The 22,816-nt window shown below is 35.9% G+C and overlaps 1 protein-coding gene across 18 annotated transcripts in view; it reads right to left on the minus strand.

The window, feature by feature from the left end:
• Nucleotides 1–10,313, minus strand: part of Ect2 (epithelial cell transforming 2) — a 75,159-nt gene extending 64,846 nt beyond the window's left edge. For 6 of the 18 annotated variants that reach the window (XM_076867318.2, XM_076867314.2, XM_076867320.2 and 3 more), the window contains exons 1-9: nucleotides 10,184–10,313; nucleotides 8,963–9,042; nucleotides 6,271–6,453; nucleotides 4,842–4,931; nucleotides 3,986–4,093; nucleotides 3,094–3,167; nucleotides 1,566–1,696; nucleotides 1,298–1,413; nucleotides 1,131–1,193 (exon numbers count right to left, since the gene is read on the minus strand). In XM_076867318.2, the coding sequence (XP_076723433.2) occupies nucleotides 1,131–1,193; nucleotides 1,298–1,413; nucleotides 1,566–1,696; nucleotides 3,094–3,167; nucleotides 3,986–4,093; nucleotides 4,842–4,931; nucleotides 6,271–6,453; nucleotides 8,963–9,042; nucleotides 10,184–10,313 (975 nt within the window). Of the gene's footprint in view, nucleotides 1–1,130; nucleotides 1,194–1,297; nucleotides 1,414–1,565; nucleotides 1,697–3,093; nucleotides 3,168–3,985; nucleotides 4,094–4,841; nucleotides 4,932–6,270; nucleotides 6,454–8,761; nucleotides 8,855–8,962; nucleotides 9,043–10,183 lie in introns of all 18 variants that reach the window. The other 12 variants (XM_076867308.2, XM_076867306.2, XM_076867310.2 and 9 more) reach the window with 7 other exon arrangements.
• Nucleotides 10,314–22,816: the final 12,503 nt, after the last annotated feature.

Genomic DNA, 22,816 nt, shown 5'->3' on the forward strand with positions numbered 1-22,816 from the left:
TAATTGTCTAACCCTGGAACCTCATTTTTTTTCTTCATAGCACTATAACCATTATACACTCATCTGTTAGCCTGTTTACCATCTACTCCTCCATTAGGCCATAAACTCCACAGGGGCAGAGACCATTCATATTCTGTCCACTGTATCCCAAACATTAAGCACTGTGCCTAGACATAGTACTTTTCAATATTTGCTGAATAACACTTGATTTTAAGAGCTCTCTATTTAAATCTAAAGCATACTTTTTAAACTTTATGTTATAAACTTAACAGTGAGAATAAGAGAGTCTAAAGAGCAAAATATGGTATCAATTTAGCTTTTATAGAGAAATATAATCCATATCTCATCTTCAATATTTTGCTCAAAATTATTAAATTCTAAACTGAAGAAAATCTTCTCTTGAAGTCTGCTATTGTTTTGGTGAATGATATTAATGTTCATCAAGATCCAATACAAAGGGTGGGTTTTCCTTGTCTACATACTACTATTAAAGTCATCTTTTTAACCGACATCGCTTCCCTTAATAATCTTTAGTGACTCCTAGCCCTTATGAATAAAATCAACTCCTTAACATATTCAAAACTTCTTGACTCTGGCTATTAAGTTTTATCTGTTGGCCTTCTTTCCTATATTCTTTTTTTAAACTACTTGCTATTTTAATATACTCTCAAGATTTCAGACTCTCTACCTCCCACACACACTTGAATGTCCTTATCTGTTAGCCTCTACATATATTTGCCCTTTTCAATCCTGAGTCTCAGAGTAAGGCTCCCTAGAATACATTATGCAATTATAGCACACATCATTCTAGGCTGTAATTGTCTACAAATATATCTTTTCATTAAGGTTCTAAGTTTCTAAACACAGGAATGTTACTATTGATAATGGTAACACAGAATGACATACATTCGATTAAAATAATACGCGTTACATTGAATACTTTCACTTAAATCTATATAGGCTAAGAATACTGCTTGATACGCAATTGTTTATTTTGAAATTCATACACATCATAAGATATGATATACGTGCTAATTATATCATGCTCTCTAAACCTTCTGCATAGAAAAGTATTATTTTTATACAATCAAGTCCACAGAACAAGTACCAAAGGGGAAAAAAAAACATACCTTTTCATACAAATACATAGTTTCTCCAGCACGAGCATCCATTTGAATGCTTCCCCAGAACCACTGGATGACAGAAAAAATATTTTAATTTATAAACCTTAACAAAGAAGCTATTACTGTTGTTTAAAAAAAGAAAGAAAGAAAAAATTAATTCCAGAATTACTTGCCTCTTGCTTGACAACGTAAAGTTTCTTTGAAGGTTCAAATGGAAGTTCTTTTACTGTATTCTCTTCAACTATTAGGTGAGTGCATCTTTCATCTCCAACCGCTAAATAGCTACCTCCTAAAAAGGAATGCATACAAGCATAAATAAGCCAAACTACTTATCTGTAACCCTAAATCTTTAAAAGAAAGTGATTAAATCTTTAAAAGGAAGTAATTAAGCAGGCCTAGAGAATAAAATACACATCATTTTTAAATTATGCTAAATTTTACCTTGCATTTCTGTCATTTCTTCCATATTGGTTTTCTCTTCATCTGAGAATCCCAGGAAACTCAAAATGCAATCTTGAAATGGAGGAACTTTAAATTCATTTCTAAAGTCATCAACTGCTGCACAGAAATCTCTAAAAATAAAATATACTCTTTTAAAATCAGTTTAACTTCAGTTCCATTAGTTAGACGAATCAATCTACAAATCTGCAGTAATTCTCAAGATCTTAGCATAATGTATTTACTGAAAATATTTTGTATCTTAGCCAGGCTTGATGGCGCATGCCTGTAATCCCAGAGACTCAGGAAGTTGAAGCAGGAAGATCACAAGTTCGAGGCCAGCATCAGCAAGCTGGAGGACAGCCTGTATAACATAGTAAATGGTGTATCAAAAGGAAAATAGAGGGCTAGGGATATAGCTCAGTTGGTAGAGTGCTTGCCTTGCATGCACAAGGCCCTGGGTTCAATCCCCAGCACCACAAAAAAAAAAAAAAAAGAGAGAGAGAGAAAGTGATAAAGCACCCCTAGGTACAATCCCAATACTATACAAACAAATAAAATTGTTATATCTAAACATTTTATAACTTATCTTAAAATATTCACAAAACTTCAGTTTAAAAAAATGTGGGGCCATGGCTCAGCGGTAGAGCACTCGCCTAAAATATACATATAAAAAAAGAATATACTTTTTAAAAAATAATAAAAAATAAATAAATTTAAAAGTGGATGCTAAGGATGCAGCTCAGTGGTAGTATGTGTGCTTAGCATGCAAGAGACCCTGGTTCAATCTACAGCACCGGGAAGGGCAGGCAGATCGTGTGTCCTGGAGTCACTCTGGAAGTAAATTCTGACAAAATGTCACCATATGTAGCTTTCACAAGAACAATCAAATCCTTACTGTGTAAATACAGTGTTTTTTGTGAGTTTCCCCCGCCACCAGTACTAGTAACGGAACCCAGGTGCATTTTACCACTAAGCTACAACCCTAACCCTTTTTATTTTTGAGACAGTGTCATGCTAAATTGCAGAGGCTTAACACAAACTTGTGATATTCCTGCCTCAGCCTCCCATATTGTTGAATTACAGGCATGCACCATCATATCTGACTGTATTTGAACTTTTGAGTTCTCTAATTTCATGAAATGTTAGTGATAAATTGCTATAGCAATAAAATTATAAGATTAGAAACCTTAGCACAACAAAGCAATGAATCATAAGCATCAATTAAAATGTAACCATACAAGCATAAAATATAACAATCAAAATACAGAGATGCATTGAGCTATTATCTAGTAATTTTAGAATGTTTATAATTAAAATTATTTCACAAAGTAAAACCCAAAGATACTACAGATATCTTTCAATTTGTAATTTTTTTATAACCTCAAGTTTTTCTGCTATGCTACCAAAAGACTGAATTCATCTTTTCTATACTATCTATGAGTTTAGGGGTTTTTTTTGGCACATAGATTTATCTTTAAAAACATATGGTGAATTCACAAAATGAACTACAGAATTTCTAAACACTTACTGCTCATTCCGCCTTTCCCATGCTTTGTAAATCCAATCTGGCTTCATAATTGGAGTACCCAAACTAACAGCAACCTAAAAATATTAACATTAACTACAATGAATTTTTGTCTAAATTACATTTAAAAAATTATATATATTTTAGCATAATTTTAGATAAGCATCATCTACTCTGTAGCAAACTATAAAGAAAAATGAACAAAAAAACTATCACTCAATCATATAACTTAAGTTAAAAACTTTAAAACAAGTTCCACAGTGTTCACACTCATTCCTTATTTGATTTACTTAGATACTGGGGACTGCATCCAGTGCACTCTGTCACTTGCTGTAGGTCTCACTAAGTTGCTAAAGATGGCCTCCAACTTGTGATCTTCCTGCCTCAGCCTCCCAAGTTGCTGGAATTATAGGCCTGTGCCACTTAATGCAAAATAAATTTCTATTTATCTTCTCTGTTCTTTATGTTCACTACAATGAAAATACTGACCAAGAGAAGACTAAAGAAAAATCATAGAACCCTTTTATAAAAGAGCAGAGCTCTGTTCTTATAAAATAAAGAGTAAATTATCTGCTCTCACAGTTCTTGACCCCTCATCATCAACGATCACAGGAACCTTTGCTGATACTATTCATCTGCCTACAACATTATCCATCTACCTAACTTTGCAATCCTACTCATTTTTCAAAACCTAACTCCAATTTCATTGCCTTCTTAAAATATATGGAACCAAACATCTATGATTTATAACTTTTATTAAATATACTCACAGTAAAAACTGAATTTCTAATCCTCAATAAATTATACAAGGAATAAATAGGGGAAAAGTGCTATTTTTAAACCCATCCCACAATAATTCTCTATTAAAATACACAAAAATACCAAGCATACATACCCTGAATTTTTCTCCTTCTGTACAATTTGCCACCAAATGTGTGACTTTTGAATTAAAGTCTTTTCGAATAACTCCACCCATATGATGAACCAATGTCACCAATCTGACCTCAAAAAAAAAAAATTAAGTATACTATAATTAATTTGAACAAATTTTTAAACTATTTAAAATTCACCTAGCATTTACTACCTTCTACTTATGAGGTAATACAAGATTTTAATAAAGATATATCAAAAAAGGATTAAAAAATTAGTTTGCCTACTACACAGGCAAAATCATATAAACATAATACAGACCATGCAAAAATGAGAAGCTTTCAAATATATATTGTTATTTTTTCCTAAATCACCCAGATTATATCACACTAAGATTCTTCCCACAAAATTACAGAATTACTCATTAGCTCCAACATTCAAAATTTTGAGAACCAAAGAAAAAAGTTTCTATAACTTCTGTAGGGCAGAATACTTACATAATGAAAAACTAAATGTATAAACAAAAACTTCATGTAAACATTGTAGCTGATATGATACATAATGAAAAACTAAATGTATAAACAAAAACTTCATGTAAACATTGTAGATGATATGATACTTAACAAGATAATTAAACAGATCAGGTCATTATGAAAATTTTTTGTTAGTTCACATGCCTGTCATTCTAGATAAAATATTCATTTCTTTGCAAGGCTATTTAAGAATTTGTATCACCACAAAATTTAAAGTCCAATTTAGTCACATATTTTCTCCGTCAATATTTTTAAAATCAAATCATGATACCAAAAAGAAGAAAAAAGCCAAGTTGATTTGGATGGGAAAAACATTTCTTTGAATAGAATTTGTTTTATAATACTTACTAGTTCCTCTTTCTTCCTGAATCCAGTAAAACATAACACTAGATTCATCATACTTGTGCAATACAGTGGGCGACAGGAAAATGGCAAAGGCTGAAGGATACAATAGTTTTAAATTTGTGAGCTTTCTTTTTAGTAGAAAGTAGAAGACATCTTTCTCAAGCTAGAGGTATTTCCCCTCCTGTCAATCAACTTTCTAGCCCAAAGATTTACTGGTATTTTTCATTATGCCACAAAAAAAGGGCAAACATTCAGACTATAAGTTCCACAATAAAAAATTTTCCCATAATTCTCAAATCACATTTGATATAAAGACATACATATGTATGCATGTATATATGTAATATCTGAATACACTTTACAATTAGCAAATTAAACAAAGAAAATATTTATAATTAAAATTGTTAACCAAAATGTACTCTGACATATATGAAATATATGTACAACTCATTCATACACTATTGTAAGTGCTTCCAATAAATGTTATAAAAACAGGTCAAAGGCATTGTATAATAAACAGTGTATAAATGTAGCACATACTTAAATCAAATATGATTTCAATTTTTAAGTTAAAAATGGATACATTTAGTAAATATTTTATTCAATGGTTATATACATATATACCAGAAAGGCATAGAATGATTAAAAAACACTAGAGTCCCACCATTATTCAAGAATTCAAGGTAACCAGGTGCTCATTACTAGCATCTATAACAATAGAAGCAAAATGACCAAAGCAATTTTCAGTGATAAGGCAAGTTTAAGAAAGGCAAAAGTGGCTAGGCGCTATGGAACACCCTATTCCAAAGTCTTGGGAGGCTGACATGAGGTCACAAATTTGAGGACAGCCTCAGCAACTTAGAGAGACCCTGTCTCAAAACAAAAACTAAAAGGACTGGGGATGTAGCTTCGTGGTAGAGCACCCCTGGGGTTACTCCCCAGTACCACCAAAATAAAAGAAAGTCAAAAACAACAAAACCAATTAGGGACAAAATATACTACACCTCTTAAGCAAAAAGCTAAAATAATTTCCCTAATTTTAAATCATGCAGTAACTGATAAAAATTGTGATATCTGTTCTGTATGGAGGAAAATAAAAGTTTACGTACATGTATACATTTCTGTAACCCAACTTTAAGCAAATTATTTCTTCCTACACATTGTAGGAAGTAAGATTATATGTTTATATATACATATAATTGACAATGTTTAACTCTCAAAGATCTTTGATGCTCACTACTAAAATGTATAATAAGAAAGAAATACATTAGATTGGTCACTATTAATATTGTATACTCTTAATAATTAACAGGAATTCTCTATATGAATTTCCAAAGAATTCATTAATAACATTCCACTATTGTCATGTATGTAAGAAATTTAAAAAAAAAAATTAACTTTGAAAAGTCATAACAAACATAATGTTTCTTACCTCTCCTTTTTGTGCAGAGTTTAATACAACTGGTGGTCCAATAATTCTACAATCAGCCTTGTATAAATCATTAAAGACAGAATTCTGGAAGTCCATGAGTACGAATACATTCTCGAATTCTGGGGAATCCAAACTTTCAAATTCTTCCAATGAGTCCATCTTTATATACGGTACTTTAATTTCCTGATTTTTTCACATGATTATTAGAAATAAAAATTATTTATATACCTTATTAATTAATTAATGATCCTATAAGACCTAAAAATCAATTCTCTATCAATATTTTTAACATCTTTATTTTTTAGATTTTTAGAAAACTCATTTAATCATATAATAATCAACATTACACATAGTAAAAAAATCACATTTTACTTATGTACATTTGTGTGTGTGTGTGTGTGTATATATATATATATCCATCTGCATTAAGATCTTAATTTAGGGGCTGGGGATGTGGCTCAAGCGATAGTGCGCTCGCCTGGCATGTGTGCAGCCCAGGTTCGATCCTCAGCACCACATACAAACAAAGATGTTGTGTCCGCCAAGAACTAAAAAATAAATATTAAAAAATTCTCTCTCTCTCTAAAAAAAAAAAAAATCTTAATTTATAGTAATTGATTTTTAAAATCCATTATTATAAAGGCATAAACTTCTAATTATTTAGCAGTCATTATAAATCATACAGAATGCACATTAAGTTCCATAAAATTAGATTGATGAGATTTGTTTTAAGTAGATGCACTTTTATTTTTTTGGTATTAAACTCAGGGGCACTCAGTCACTGAGCCATCCCCAGCCTTATTTTGTGTTTTATTTAGAGACAGAGTCTCACTGAGTTGCTTAGTGCCCCTCTCATTGGCTAAGACTGGCTTTGAACTCGTGATTCTCCTGCCTCAGCCTCCAGAGCTGCTGGGATTATAGGTGCGCATCACCTCGCCCGGCTTAAGTACATGCCATGTTGATAGCAGGACAAAAAGACCTTCTCCACTATTTCTTTTATGATCAAGAAAATGATTCCATAATACAGTTCTTTCTGCACAAATTAACTATCTTCAGGAAAGAGAGAGATGTGAGATTTGTAGGCTTTTGCAGGATGGCAAAAATAGGATATAAAAAGATAGTTACAAATCGTGACTTATTGTTTATACTATCTCTACAGAATAAGAATTAAAGTATAAAAGAACTTATATAATTCCTGTTAAACAGAACAGAACCACTTAAAAGAAAATTGTAAATTGATCAACAAATTATTTGATCTTAATTTGGAAGGATGGAATCATGGGTTCAATCATGTATCCATGATGTTTTCATATTGACGTCTTAGATCTTTATATGTTGAAGCCTTAACCAGAATAAATAAAGACCTTCTCCAAATGTGTCTGTTATTTGGAAATAAGAACTTCCAAGAGGAAATTAAGGTTAAATTAGGTCATTTGGGTGGGCCCTAATCCAATCTGGTATCCTTTTAGAAGATATTTGGACACACAAAATAAACACCACAGATGCACATATACAGAAAAAAAAAAAAAAAGGCTATGTGAGATGCAGCAAAAAAGAGGCCATCTACAAGCCAAGAAAGGCTTCAAGGGATACTAAATCAGGTGACACCTTGATCTTAATCTTGAACTTCTAGCCTCCAGAAATGTGAGAAAATAATTTGTTTAAGCTACTCAGGATGTTGTATTTTGTTCTGGTAGCCCTAGCAAATACAGCTGAATTAGAAATTTAGATGTTTAGATGTTTCAAATGCAGAGGTAAATTTCTTGGTGATTATCAATTAATGTGATTAATGTGATATATAACTTGGAAATACAAGAATTTAGGCTTTTTTTTTTTCTTTTTTGGAACTAGGGATTAATTTTAGGGGGACTTTACCTTTTTCTTTTTTATTTTAAGACACAGTCTTCCTAACTTGCTGAGGACAGCCTTGAATTTGCATTCCTCCTACCTCAGCCTCTCAAGTAGATGGGATTACAGGTATGCACCATCACACCCAACTAAATATAAAATTAATGAGAAAAAAGGTAGAGTTTAATTTTCAGATTTTTGTACATGTTATGTCACTTAAATTTAAATTGAAGCTGGACACCTGTAATTCCATGAGATTCAGGGGACTGAGACAAGAGGATAACAAGTTCAAGGCCAGCCTCAGCACCTCATTGAGATCACAACTTAGCAAGACGCTGTGTCAAAATAAAAAGGACTGGGGATATAGCTTAGTGGTTAAGTGACCCTGGGTTCAATTCCCAGTATCAGAAAAAATACCTATATATTTAAACTTAAGTTTTTATAAACCTAGCATTATTCAAAATAGATGCTAGTTTGGGGTTTCATACACACACAAATTTTCAGATAAGTATAAAATAGTTTCTATTTGTCTAGCTTCAGATATATAAAATACACCTTGTGCCTAAACTCCCATCACCATAAACTGGAATAATTTTATCAAGGGAAGTGCAACATGCCACATGCAATGAGATGTTTGACCTACCATATTAATAACACTTTTTATTAATTTTTCATCCGACTTTCCAGGACAACTTTCTTTTATCTTTAAAACTGGGACTTCCATTATTTTAATAGTCTGTGGAAAAGAGACTTAAGTGTAAGATTAAGGAAGCTATAAACTACTTATACACTGATGGAAGAAAAACTGCTGTTTAGAAATTTACTATAAATCCAAGTTCCATACCTTTAATGCTTGTATAACTTCTTCCTGTTTTCCAGCTTCTTGAACCATTACCACTCTTGTTTCAATCTGAGGCATTTCTTCTGTTAAAATTTTAATCAGGTATTAACATTATAATCAGCAATTCCTAATCCTTCTTTGGCTATATCTGGTATGTGTTTTACTTTTGAGGAGACCATAAAATTCTCTAAAATTAAAATGACTTAATTACTAATTTAGTAAAGGAATATTTGGCCTTATGGTTTCTTTGGAAAAAGAAAAAATTACCAGGCCAGTGGCACATGTCTCATGTCTACAATCCCAACTACTCAAGAGGCTGAGACAGGAAATCAAAAGTTTGAGGCCAGGGCTATGTGCAGTGGTACACACCTGTAATCCCAGTGACTAAGAAGGCTGAGGCAGGAGGATCACAAGTTCAAGGCTAGCCTCAGTAATTTATCAAGGCTCTCCCTCAAAATTTAAAAAATAATTTTTTAAAAAAATTTATGGGCTCTGTGGTGAAATAACCCTGGGTTCAATCCCCAGTACCAAAAAAGAAAAAAAAAGTTCAAGGCCTGAGCAACCTAGTGAGAGACTCTTTCTCAAAATTAAAAATGAAAAGGAATGGCCAGGTGCAGAGGTACACAACTATAATCCCAGCATCTCAGGAGCCTGAGACAAGAAGATCATAAATTCAAAGACCCTAACAACATAGTGAGACCTTGTCTCAAAATTTAAAATATAAAATAAAAGAACTGGGGATAAAGGTCAGTGGTAAAGAACCCCTGGGTTCAATCCCCAGTACCAAAATAAATAAAGAGGGCTGGAGATATGACACAGAAGAGCATTTGTCTCACATGTGTGAGGCCCTGGATTCAATCCCCAGTACCAAAAAAAAAAAAAAAAAAAAAAAAAAAAAAAAAAAGTGAGAAAAAATGTACCATAGCGGGGGATACAAACATATACCCATTCTTCTCAACCAAAGAAAGCACTCACTATCTTTCATAGCCTTCTTCAATAGTTCAAAAACAGAATCAATATAAAGATGTCTCCTCCTTTTTAAAGGTAGGAAGCATTAATCTAAACGATAAGCAGAAAACAGTGTAAAGGGATTCTGTCATATTCATGATTCAATGCCTGGGCTCTAGCACAACAGTTGCTATTACAGCTATTTCATAAGAAAATTTCTAATAAGGTTAGCATTAAAATAGCTATTTAGTGTCTTAAAACAGATAATAGATTTACCTTCAACACATGAAGTAGATTCAATAAATAAGTTTTCCTTGGAACTTTCAGTAACCTTAGAATCAAAAATGGAAGAGTCTGCCAAGCTAGTCCTCTCAGTAGTAGATGTTAATATACTAAGGTCAGCCATTGTTTGTACTATCAACTGAAAAAAAACAAAATTTAAATAAAAACATGAAACAAATAGGATCACTAGGCAAAAACAAGCATCAGAGGTTCTACTTTCACACCTAGAATTTATAAAAAGTATTACTATCCACTTTTCTTAATACTTACAAAAAGTAACTCTACTTTCTGAGCTTGTTTCCTCTTCTACAAAATAAGATACTAATACCTGACTAAAAGGAATATAGTAAAATATTTAAAATGTATCAAAAGCATAGAACATTACCAGAACAAAAGAAACACACAAAAGGTAGTCATAAATATTATTGTATCTCCCTCAATACCTCTACCCTCAATCATTTCACTTTCTATGTTTATTTATAAAACCGTCATAACACTCATCACCATCAATAATCCTTGCAGAAAATGAGGATTCCATCATTACTTTCCTCTACCTCATTTTCATTCCCCAAATTCCTGTCAATCCCACCTCAAGTATATCTCACCTCTCTTCTCTATGCACAATGACTCAATAGTTACTTGGTATAATACAACAACTTCAAATAACTTTATCAATCTCTTCAGAAATCATTCCTCACATGGTCTTCAGGGGTATATCACTTTCTTGCTCAACAACTTCCATAAGCACTCCTCCCTATATGACCAAGTCCAAATTCACCATCAAGTTTTCCATTTAGTTCCCTTCTACCCATTCAGACTCATCACCTATAAATGAAATTTCTCAGCACTTTCCAAACCCAAATCACAATGTACTTCACAACTATTTATATTTAATAGTGCTTAACTCTCCACATAGAGTGGTTTCCAACTGTCAACCACCACTTGACTCACCCTTTATGTATCTCTCAGAACCTCTCAGGTATATTTAGACTGATTTCTTATCAGTATTTTCATATTACTTTTCAAACTTATTCAAATGCATAGGTTAGTGTTAATATAACTCTGGACTATGAAAAAAAAAAAAACTTTCATTTTTCTTTTTTTCTTCTTCCTTCCAGGATAAAAGAGTTAAAAAGTTGTGCAAATGAGGAATAAAGAAAACAGTTTGACAGGTTTTCATCAGTTCAAAATAGAGGTTTTGTATAAGTTGATTTTCTTGAAGTAAATTTCTAAAATATTAAACAAATAAAAAAGAGGAAGTTCCACCTTCATCTGGAGATACATGTCTGATCTCCATTACTCTTCCCTACTTCTTTAAATTAATATACAAATACCTTGCTCCAGATTCTTAGCAAAGAAATGGTTTAAACTGTATGTTTTGGGAAAATGGTAAAGTTAGCAGTGGCATCAAGTCTGGATGGAACACTAGGTAGTGGGAAATGTGCTTAGTAATAAAAGAGCCCTGGCACAGTTGTGAGATTATATACTTCAATGTCAGGCAATTCAGCTTTCTGTCCCAGCTCTGCAGGTTAAGAATCAGTTTCTATTTGGGTCAAGCAGAGTTGGTAATACAACTGCAATCCAGTTGTGATAAAAAGTGAATAAATGATTTCTTAAAATAAGTGACAAATAATTATTAATCCCCAGTGGTAGACCATTTGGTAAGCATGGACAAGGCCATGGGTTTGATCCCCAGTACCACAGTAAATACATAAGCACAATAGAATCAGTGTTCCTATAACCTATATTTCTCACCTGTGAACAGCATCTGGAGGAGTTTCTGACCAAATATACTATAACCCATGGGCACTTGTAAACAAATACTCACATTTGGTTTCCTTTTACTCAAATTTCTTTTTTGTTTGTTTGTTGGGGGCTTTTTGTTGTTTGTTTGGTTGGTTGGTTGGTTGGTTGGTTTTGGCAATCATCTTGCAGAGTGAAAGGCCAAAACACAATACTGGACATGATGGTGGTATTATTAATAAAACTGTGATTGACAACATTTAAAGCTTTACATGCAGCATTGCACTAAACTTAAACCTTTTGCTTGTTCTTATTTAAAAATTGAGACGATCCGAAGAGACAGATATTATTATTATTATTATCCCCATTTTATGAATAAAGAAAGTAAAACTGCGATTCAAAGCCCAAGCTGATTCTAGAAGCTGTGCTTTTAATCACTAAACCATATACATCTGTGGCTAGGAAGAGGGGATGTTGACCATACATTTTCATGTAGAAACTAAAAATTAAACTTCCTGCAAAGACGAAGCCAAGTATCCTAAATGAAACCACTAAGTTCTCTGAGATAAGCCCCCAAAAGCTGCAGCGGCCCGCCCCAGAGCTGCAGAGTTCGCGGCTAGCCAAAATCCCTTTCCCAATTCCCTCCCTTCACCACATTCTTCCGGAAGAGATGCAACTGAGTGAGTGGTGAAGATGCCCAGCAATCTCGGGAACCAGGCTGCACTCTGCTTCACCACCGGCTGTGGGTGGGGGTGGAGGAGTTCCCAGAATCGGGAAGCCTGAGCCAGGGTGCTCCGGAATTCGCGGTCACCGGGACAGGGATGCTGACCGCAGGCAAAGGAGTCCACGGCCCCGGGGAACGAGGATCACTCTCACCTCCCTCACCCACACCACAGAGTCCTCACCACTCAAACAAAAGTCCCGTGAGATCCACCTCTTCAAGCGCTGATTCCTCTCACCGACTCCGACATTCCCTGCCGGTGGCTGCCACCTCCAATTCAAAAAAACGAGCCGTTCTCTCTAAGAGCCATGCCGATTGGCGCGTGATGTCAACCTCCTTCTCATAGGCTGGAGCCTCCAAAGGTGCGGTGATTGGTCGCTCTTCAATGCCCGCCTCCCTACAGGAGACCATTGATTGGTTGTGCGTGAGTTTCAAATAAGCCCAACGGCTTGGGCGTCGGGACGTCAGGAATTTGTACAGAAGTGCCCGGATGTGACCAGGAGGTGGCGGTGGTGGCTTCTTGTCGCCTCTGAGAGTAGCAGGTGTTTCTGTGACTACCGCTTGTTTACTCAGTAAACATTCCGTTTCCTGAGGAACAGCTAGGTAAATTCTCTCCACCATCATCCTCAACATTTTTAAAAAAACAGAAAAAAGTGGCATCAAATCTTTTAAATTATCAGATTTTTTAAAAAACATGAACTTGCATTGGAACAAATTAAAAACATGCACGACGTTCTAGAATCCTTAGAAGTAAATTGCTCCCTTCCCCACTGTGAGAATATTAGTTCCTTTAAAGTCTAGCCAAGAGTTTTATCAAGTTTTTCCCTGCGATTTCTATTGCTGTTATGAAAACAAGTTTTTATATTTTCTAATTATAAGACACAATCTGCCAAGAAGAATACAGAGAGGGTGAGGTGGTGCAAGCCTGTAATCCCTGCTACCCCAGCATCTAAGGCAGTAGGCTATTAATTCCAGGCCAGCCTGGGCAATTTAAGGAGATGTATATATTTCCACTGATGATTTAAATAAAGAAAAACGGGGGAACTCATTACTAGAATCCTAAATCCCAATTTAAAAAAAAAAAAAAAAAAAAAAAACTTGCACTTTGGAACAACAACAAAAAAAAAAATCTCAAACAGGTTGTAAGAATTTTAACTTTTTCCTAATTTTGTCAGGCAACCTTAAGAGTGTCTGAAAAGTTTGTAATACAATCCACAAAAGGAGTGAAGCAGTCTAAGCAGTCTATAATTGTTGATTTTCCTGATTATCAATATTTATAGTCTGCCCTTCATTATAATGCTGTAACAACCATTGAAGCAGAAGAAAAGAAAAACAGTAATTAAAATTTCCCTTTGGAATGTAACTGTATACTTTAAACTTGGGTGTGCCCAGCATTCCAAAATTGTCCTCACTAGAAATATATTAAGCTACTGTGGAATCAGCCTACTTCCTTTGTACATTGCTCCCTGTTAAGCAGGCTTTCCACCCAAACTAATAATTGACCAGGGTGGTTTTACTCCCCGAATTTTATGCTAGCCTAACAAAAGCTGTACTTCATTCCTCTCAAGGAATATGTGGCAGTTTGACTAGCAAATAGGCAATACAATCTTCTCTCTCTCAGGTCTTTGTTGACTCAGTAGATATTTATTAATTGAAAGACATTCTTTATGCTTGCTGAGGGTACAGAGATGAATGAGGCATAAATACCTACTTCTCAGGACCCAACAATCTGGTGAGGGATATTAACAGGTAAAAATGATTACAATGCAAGGGAAAGAAAAAAGAAAAACTAATACTGATAGTTTACTAAGCATTTTACCTTATTTAATCCTTAAAACAACCCCCTGATTAGTCATCATTAACCCATATTGGCACAATCAGGTACCCCCATGAAAAACATCTAACTGAAGGAAATGTTTGAGTAATTTAAACAAGATCCCCTTGTAAATTTTATAACCTGCCTTAGATCAATGTAAACAAAGCCTGCATAGATCTGTATTCTGGTTCCCCAACAAATGGGGAGGCTGAGGCAGGAAGATTGCAAGTGCAAAGCCACTCTTAGCAACTTAGCAAAACCTTCAGGAGTTTAGCAAGACTGTCTCAAAATAAAAAAATAAAAAGGGCGGGGAATGTAGCTCAGTGTATTGGCCTTTGGTTCTCCAGTACCAAAAAAAAAAAAAAAAAAAAATCTGTCTTCGGACTCAATGAAAGCAATGAACAGGAAGGTAATTTAGATAATTGTGTGTTTAAAATGATTGTTTGCCACCTAATTGCACTTGATAATGAAGTAAAACAGTCCCTAATTTTTTCAGTTTTAAAAGGCTACCGCTACAAAGATAAAAGTGACACATTGCCCGCTGACCAGACTGACCTCAAACTTGAGATCCTCTGACATCAGCCTCCTTTACTAGGATACATTGCTCTTAATGTGTGCCTGGGCATGTAGCTCAGTGGTAAAGGTCCCCTGTATTCAGTCCCCAGTATCCAATGAACAAAACCAAAAACCTTGAAGCAAGAAAGGATAGTCTCTGTAACTTTTTAATAATAGTAATCTAACAACAGATTTTCACTTGAAATGGAACAATGAAAGAAAAGAAAGACTAGTCAAAATGATGTTAAATTGAAACAGAAACGAAGTGGCAGTTTTGAAGCACAAATTCATAATGTGCAATGCAAAGAAAACGTCCTACCTGACGGAGCTCATGGACAGGTACAAGAGGTGGAAGGCCGAGCAGAGCCAGGACGACTCCAGCTCTGAGGACTCGGACGCTGAGACAGATGGCCAGGCATCTGGAGGTAGCCACTATGGGGACTGGATCTTCACAGTCCGAGAGAAGGATCCCAAGAATCTTGAGAACGGATCTCTTCAGCCGTCGGATTTGGAGAGAAACAAGATGAAAGACATCCCAAAGAGGCCTTTCTCTCAGTGTTTATCGACAGTTATTTCTCCTCTGTTTGCGGAGCTGAAGGAGAAAAGCCAAGCATGTGGAGGGAACCTGGGGTCCATAGAGGAGCTGTGAGGGGCCATCTACCTGGCAGAAGAGGCCTGCCCCGGGATCTCCGACACCATGGTGACCCAGCTGGTGCAGCGGCTGCAGAGATATTCTCTTAGTGGTGGAGGAACTTCGTCCCACTGAAACCCTTTGGCCACTGGGGTTTTGTTTTCCCTCCTTTCTTCTAAATCCTCCTTTTGAAAGTTGAGGAGAACCTTTGCCGGCTCTGCTGGAGGCGCCATGGAGGGCCACCCCCAAGGCCACGCTGTCCAGGGACACACTCAGCCCTCGCTGTGCCACAGTCTGATGAAATCTTCACGTGGAGTGGGGAGGGCCAGCTCCTTCAAGCCATTATTTTATTTTTTTATTGTTTTTAACCATAGTGCACATATTGAAGGAAAATGTCTTTGAAAACAAAACCCCTGAAGTGTATATTTGGGATTGTGATAAGGCAACTAAAGACATGAAACCTCAGGTATCCTGCTTTAAGTCGATAACTCCCCGGGGGGGCGGGGAATGGAGAATCGCTAGTGGATCTGTGTACAGACTGTATATAGCGTCATTTTTACAGAAACCCCTCTGGCGTGCATAAGGAATCACTGTGTACAAATCGGCCAGGGACTTTTGTAGATAATCTCAGTGCAGTAAATATTTGACAGGCCATAACTTGAGTCTATTGCCTTGCCTTTATTACATTTTGAATCATGTGACCAGTGATTTGGGTTTTATTTTGTATTTGCAGGATTTACCATTAGTAATAATTAACGCCCCTCGATGGAACACTCCCATTCGTACCTCCACAAATGCAAATGTTCCTCTTGTTTATCCTTCACCCCTTTTGGTACACTTAGAAGTTGATTTCCTTTTTCATCGATGGTACTATTTCTTAGTGTTTTAAAGTGGAGCATATCTTGCCTCATGAAGCTTTAAATTATTATTCTGAGTTTCCCAGAGGAAGCGCTCTCGTCTAACCTTTGTTTGGAGTCGTGCACCAGGTGTACTGTCCTGCCCACAGGATTTTCTGTTGCATCTCATAACGGAATCTGCATATCATCATCTTTCCCACCTGGAAGTGTCTGGATGCTTACACTAATAAATTTTATAACCAAAAAAAAAAAAAAGAAAAGAAAAGAAAAAGAAATGAAGTGCCAGTTTGAACAAAGATGATTTGGAAAGAAACAATACAAAAAATTAGTAGGACTTTGCAGCTAATTAAATATAGAGGATGAGAAGGAATGTAAAATATAATGTAAAATCATTTCATCTTTCTGAATGAGTGGAAAACTAGCAATATTGTTAAAGAAATAGAATAATTGCTTATATCCAGAAGACTTTAATTCCCTGTCCTCCTTCCCTCCCCAATGATTATTTTCATCCTCAGTTACTTCAGTATCCTTACTGATGAACCAACCGACCAACCAGGTTAAGTTCCTTGAATTCTTGGAATCCCAAACCCTCAACATCCATTTTTTAAAATATTTATTAGCTGTAGATGAACACAATATCTTTATTCTTATTTATTTTTATGTGGTTCTGAGGATTGAACCCAGTGCCTCATACATGTGAGGCAAGTGCTTTACCACTGAGCTACAACCCTAGCTCTCCTCAACATGCATTTTTATGGTCATGTCTTATGTACTTTGCACTCAAAAAATCTCTAGCTCTGAAATTTTAGCTTCAAACATGCCACTCCAATCAGAACATTCTTCCCCACTTCTTATTTTTCTGTTTGTGTTGGGTATTAGGGATGCTCAAAGGCACTTTACTACTGAACTATATCTCCAGATCATTTTATTTGCTATTTTGAGATAGTGTCTTGTTAATTGTTAAGTCTGGCCTCAAACTTGCAATCCTCCTGCTTTAGCCTCCCCCCGAGTCACTGAAATTTCAGAGGTGTGCCACCACACCCAGTAGGTTTTTAATCCTACCTCTTAATCCCTTTTATCCCAAACCAAGAATTTTAGCCTTTAATTCTGCCAAATGATTGCATCCTTCCCTCTCTTCTTAACCTTTGGTCACTTGCTTCAACTGAAAGATCACCAGTTTAAATGGTTTATTTTTCTTCCTGCCTCACTGATTTTTCCTCTTCAATTTCTTTGGCTTAAAATTTATTGTTTCCCAAATTATTGTTCTTATGCAACACTCCCTAGGTGAACTCAATCATTCCAAGGAATTTAAATTATATGCTAATGATTCTAGATCTCTCTACCTTGCCTAATGCTATTGAAACATAAAGCCAGGATTTTAATAAAGGTCACTCCTGTGACCCACCTAATCTTATCGAATTCCACCTGTACTTTTTTTTTTTTTAGTTGTTTTTGTTCTTGTAATACTGGGGGTTGAACCTAAGGATACTTTACCACTAAGCTATATCTCTTTCATCTCTCTCTCTCTCTCTCTCTCTCTCTCTCTCTCTCTCTCTCTCTCTGTCTCTCTCTCTCTTTTCTTGAGATAGAATCTTACTGAGTTACTGAGACTGGCCTGAAAATTTGTGTTCCTCCTTCCTCAGTCTCCCTCCCTAGTCCCTGCTAGTCCCTGGGATTATGGGCGAACACTGTGGCTCCTGACTAAACTCTACATGTTCTGAAGGGAATTCCTCATTTTCTCCTAATTCTCCACTCTTATCTCTTGTAAAGACAAGAGCTCTTTTGATTGGTTGAATCCCTTTCACACAGATTCTGCAGTTGGATCTCTCAAAGTCATCTTCTATTCATCCTGTTCCTTCCTTCTTTCTGTCTTTCTACACCACCTTCACCCCAACATCATTCACCTAATTTTACCTCAAAATGTTTCTAGAATCTGAATATTCCCTTGTCAGAACACTGCCTGAGTTTAAGTCTTCATTATCTCTCATTCCAACTCCAACAACAGCCTTGTGGATCTGCAACCAATCTTTCTCCCTCTCTCTCTCTCTCTCTCCTTCCCCACCCTTTCTCTCTCCCCCTCCCTCCCTTTCTTTCTCCCCCTCCCTCCCTTTCTCTCTCTCTCTTCCCCCCTCCAGTCATTATTCTTTCAGAAAGATAAAAGAACCATCTTCTTATTTTAAAGAGAGAGAGAATTTTTTTAATATTTATTTTTTAGATTTCGGCAGACACAACACCTTTGTTTGTATGTGGTGCTGAGGATACCCCTTGAACCACATCCCCAGCCCAAGAACCATCTTTTAAAAAATACACGTGACTATGTCTCTTCCTACTTAAAAACAACATTTTTTTTTAAAATGTGGTTTTTTATTGCTCATAGAATAAAGTCCAACTTCCTAAAGAGAATACAGATCCTTCTCAAATTTTCTGTTACCCTCTTTGCTACCATATATACACCATGTGTTCAGTTATACTGGAATTCTCATCAGTCCCCAAAACATGTCAAGCTTTTATAAATCTCTACATTTACATATTCTTTCCCACTTGCCCTGTCTCTGTTTTTCTACATGAAAATTCCTATTGATCATTGAAGACCCCACTGGAACCTCAAGAAACCTTCTTTGACTATCCCATAGAGGGTTATATGCCCCTTCAGCTGCATATGAACACAATACTATTTATACCTCAGTATGGCTGTTGTCACTTTTTATTGTAAATATTAGTTAACATGACTGTCTCCTCTATTGAAATACGAGGTATTCAAGGACAGGGAACAAGACCATATTCCTTTCATCTTTGTACCCTAGCATATGTGTACTCGATTAATATGTATGGGAAAATGGAAAATATTTCACTATTTGGATTTATGTCTATATCTTATTTGCTGTGACAGAGGCTAGGTGCCTGAGTATAAATCATTTTTTTAATTAGTGAATTAGCAGTCACAAATACTCCTCCACTTGTTACTGTTGCTTTATCAATTGTTCTGTCTTAAATCCAAAAAGTTACATATTACCTGCTTACTCTTACATTTATGACACCCATACCAGATGTTTAGAGGTGGCCAGGGGGATCTAAGAATTTTATAATATCTAAATAGATTAATAAGTTCATATCAGGTTTGGGATGGAGCTCAGTGGTAGAGCACTGAATTTAAACCTCAAGATTGAAAACAGACAATAAGCTCATATTGTCTTAGTTTTCTGGGACTTCTCATCTTAATGCTTTATTTCTGCTTACTAAATTGATTCTAAAGCTTATCATTTTGTGTCTAAATTGGAATAAATTGTCTACATATTAAAGTGTACTTTTTAACCTTATTCTTAGTCAATATTTAATAATTATTTCCCTATGATCAGGGGTAATATTCAAGGAATTAAACTTAAAATAATGCAAGCCAATGTTTCTGTCTTAAACCCAAAACATAATTGCAGAGCCATGACTCCTTCCAAGTCACTTCTGCAAAATGACTTTCATGAATTGCCTGGTAGTTGCTAACATAGTTTACTTCTCTCATGGTGTATGAATTAAAGAGTTTCCTACCTCTTACCTCTCTCCCTTGTCTCTTTCCCTTGCATTAATCCATCTACTTGCAGATTTAATCTGCAGCTACCAGATTAAGATATGTTGGTTCATATGCTGTCATTCTTAGTAGACTTTTCCTCCTTGGGCCACCATTGCTTTGCAGAGTTCCTATACTGTAGGGTCCCAGAACTCAACTCTAGACAAAGTCTTCCCTTGTCTGCTTGAGAAGCCCTCTAGCTTTGGGAAATGGAAACCAATTCCCTGGTTCTGGTCCTGGCTTTTCCATTTCCTAGCCAAGGACCTCAAGCAAGTTATTTAATTTCTGTGCCTCAGTTTGTCTTTCTGTAAAAGGGTAGGTAGGGTTTAATTTATGGCATTGTTTTGAGGACTTAAAAAGTTACCATATGTAATTAAAACTTGTTTGAGCACTTATATACACATTCAACAAATTGTATCTGCTAATATCTGCTTCTACTACTGTGACTGCACCTGTTATTACTTTTGCTATCCCAGCTAAGGCCTTGTAATAATTGCCTGATGGGAGTGCACTGCCTTCTCACCCATGACCCCAGGAGCAATGGCACCTGTGCAGCTGCCATTTCCTTTGCTCCTCCTTACCCCAGCTACAAACTCTCACTGCTACACCATGGCTGTGTGTGTTCTTCTCCAGGAGGAAGGACAGTCCATTCCTTGGTCTACACCAAATTTAATCTCCCTTTTCTAAGAGAAACCTTACTATGCCTGAATTGTCTCCTCATGTCTGGAGAATGTGGACTTGTTGCCACCCTTGACAAGGCTCCTTCCCATAGCAAATCCCAGCCAAGATTCCTTAGGCTAAATGTTAGTCCCTCCCTCCAAGGTCCCTTCACTGGAAATATAGTTATTGAATTAATGTCAAGAGAACAAAAACTGTAACAGTTCCATGTATATGTATATATATAATATATGTGAGTTTAATCACAGTAACAAGTACCTTGAAAGAATGAAGCATTACAAAATTCTTTCGTGTCATCCTAAGATGTGTAACTTATGTTTAACTCCTAAGATGCTAAATGAAGACAAAATACTAAAGCAATTGAAATGAATAGAAGTACTTAGAATATTAAAGTACATAATATATTTTCCCTAAGCAATGTAACTTGATGCTTTGACTATATCCCTTGTGGCTTTGAAACTTACACATTTTTTTTTCCCAATCTTCTTTTCCCTAAATTTCTCCTTCCTGATCTCCTCCCCATCTTTTTTCTGATCTCTCCTCTCTAATCTTATTTTCTCTGAATCACCTCAATAAAAGCACCCTGTTCCTGATGATGGACAGAATCACAGCCTTTGGGACAGCAGTCCCTTGTGTTTCTCCTTTGCCAGCAAAGCAATAAATTTTCTTTTTCCTTTTTCTCAAAACCGTGTCCTCCTTATTAAATTGACATCGAGGACAAGGACTGAGCTTTCAGCAACAATAAAATAATTTTCCATGTGGAAGATAGAACTACAGAGATTCTTACTTTGGAGAGTCAGTTTCCCCATTTCCATCTCCAAACTGGGTGACATTCTGAACCATCCTACCAGTCTTTTTTTGGTGGTGAAGTTACTGAGGATCAAACCCAGAGACACTTTATCACTCAGCTAAATTCCCAGAACTTTTTATTTTTTATTTTGAGACAGGGTCTCCCTAAGTTGCTGAGGCTGTGGATAACCTTCTCCTCTTTTCAGCCAGCCCCTCCTAGTTATTGGAATTACAAAGTGTACTACCACACCACCATGCCTGGCTCATTCATTCTACCTTTTCCCCTAGCTCCATTTTTACACATTTCTCTTGCAGTTTATTCCTTCTTCCTCTTTATTGACTCCTTGTTATCATTCCCTCTGCTTCTTATCTTTTCCTTTTTCTTTTTTTAATTTACATATGCCTCAGGGCAAGAGAAAATGGAGAATTTAAGCAAGTTTATTTTTGGTGCTGAAAGCTTTTCCCCACCCCATACTCACCCTCATTCACAACTTTGGGGGTGACCATGCAATCACTCTTCAGATCAGATTGAATGACATTTCTCATCCTTTCAAAATTTGTCCTAATCTACTAATGATAACTGGTATATTTAAAAAATTATTGCATTTCTTGCCAAGATGATCCACGGGCCATTTGTTGTGATGAGCTTTGCTTTTAATTATCTAAAGAAATGACAAAATACATTATAACTTCTAGATTGTATTTCAAATATGAAACATATGTCATCTAGAAGTAACATTTTTATAGTAAATTTATATCTTTTATCACACATAGGACTGTGTTTTACCATAACTGAATGTCAACACTGAAGTTAAAGGGAGGAACAAGAGATGGGTATGCAAGAAATGAAAAACAGAGACCAGGCAGAGCTGCACACAAGAGTTTATTTGTCACAGCTGACAAATAAAAGCCATCTCTCTACAGAAGTCCGATTGAGAAGTAACAGGCTGGAGGGCCATTTGAGTGATGGGTGGTCTCGGTGTAGGTCTTGGTGGGAACCTCTAATTTGTTACTGCTGTGAAGAGTCTTTGCTTCCCCAATGCTGGAATGCTGAAGTATAACACCAGAGAAGCACAACGAGGCAAGTTTAGAGTGGAAAGTAGAAGCTTTATTAAAGGACAGTAGAAAAGACTTCTCCCTGGAGGAAGAAGGGGACCCATGAGGTGGAATCCGGCCATCTCTCTATAGGAGAGAGGCAAAACAGGCTTGAGTTCTGGGACCTTTATGGGGGAGGCTCAGAAATCAGAGCCCAGTAGGTCCTAATGCAGGCAGTTAAGA

The sequence above is a fragment of the Callospermophilus lateralis genome, chromosome 10 (assembly GCF_048772815.1).
Source record: "Callospermophilus lateralis isolate mCalLat2 chromosome 10, mCalLat2.hap1, whole genome shotgun sequence".
Lineage (NCBI taxonomy): Eukaryota > Metazoa > Chordata > Mammalia > Rodentia > Sciuridae > Callospermophilus > Callospermophilus lateralis.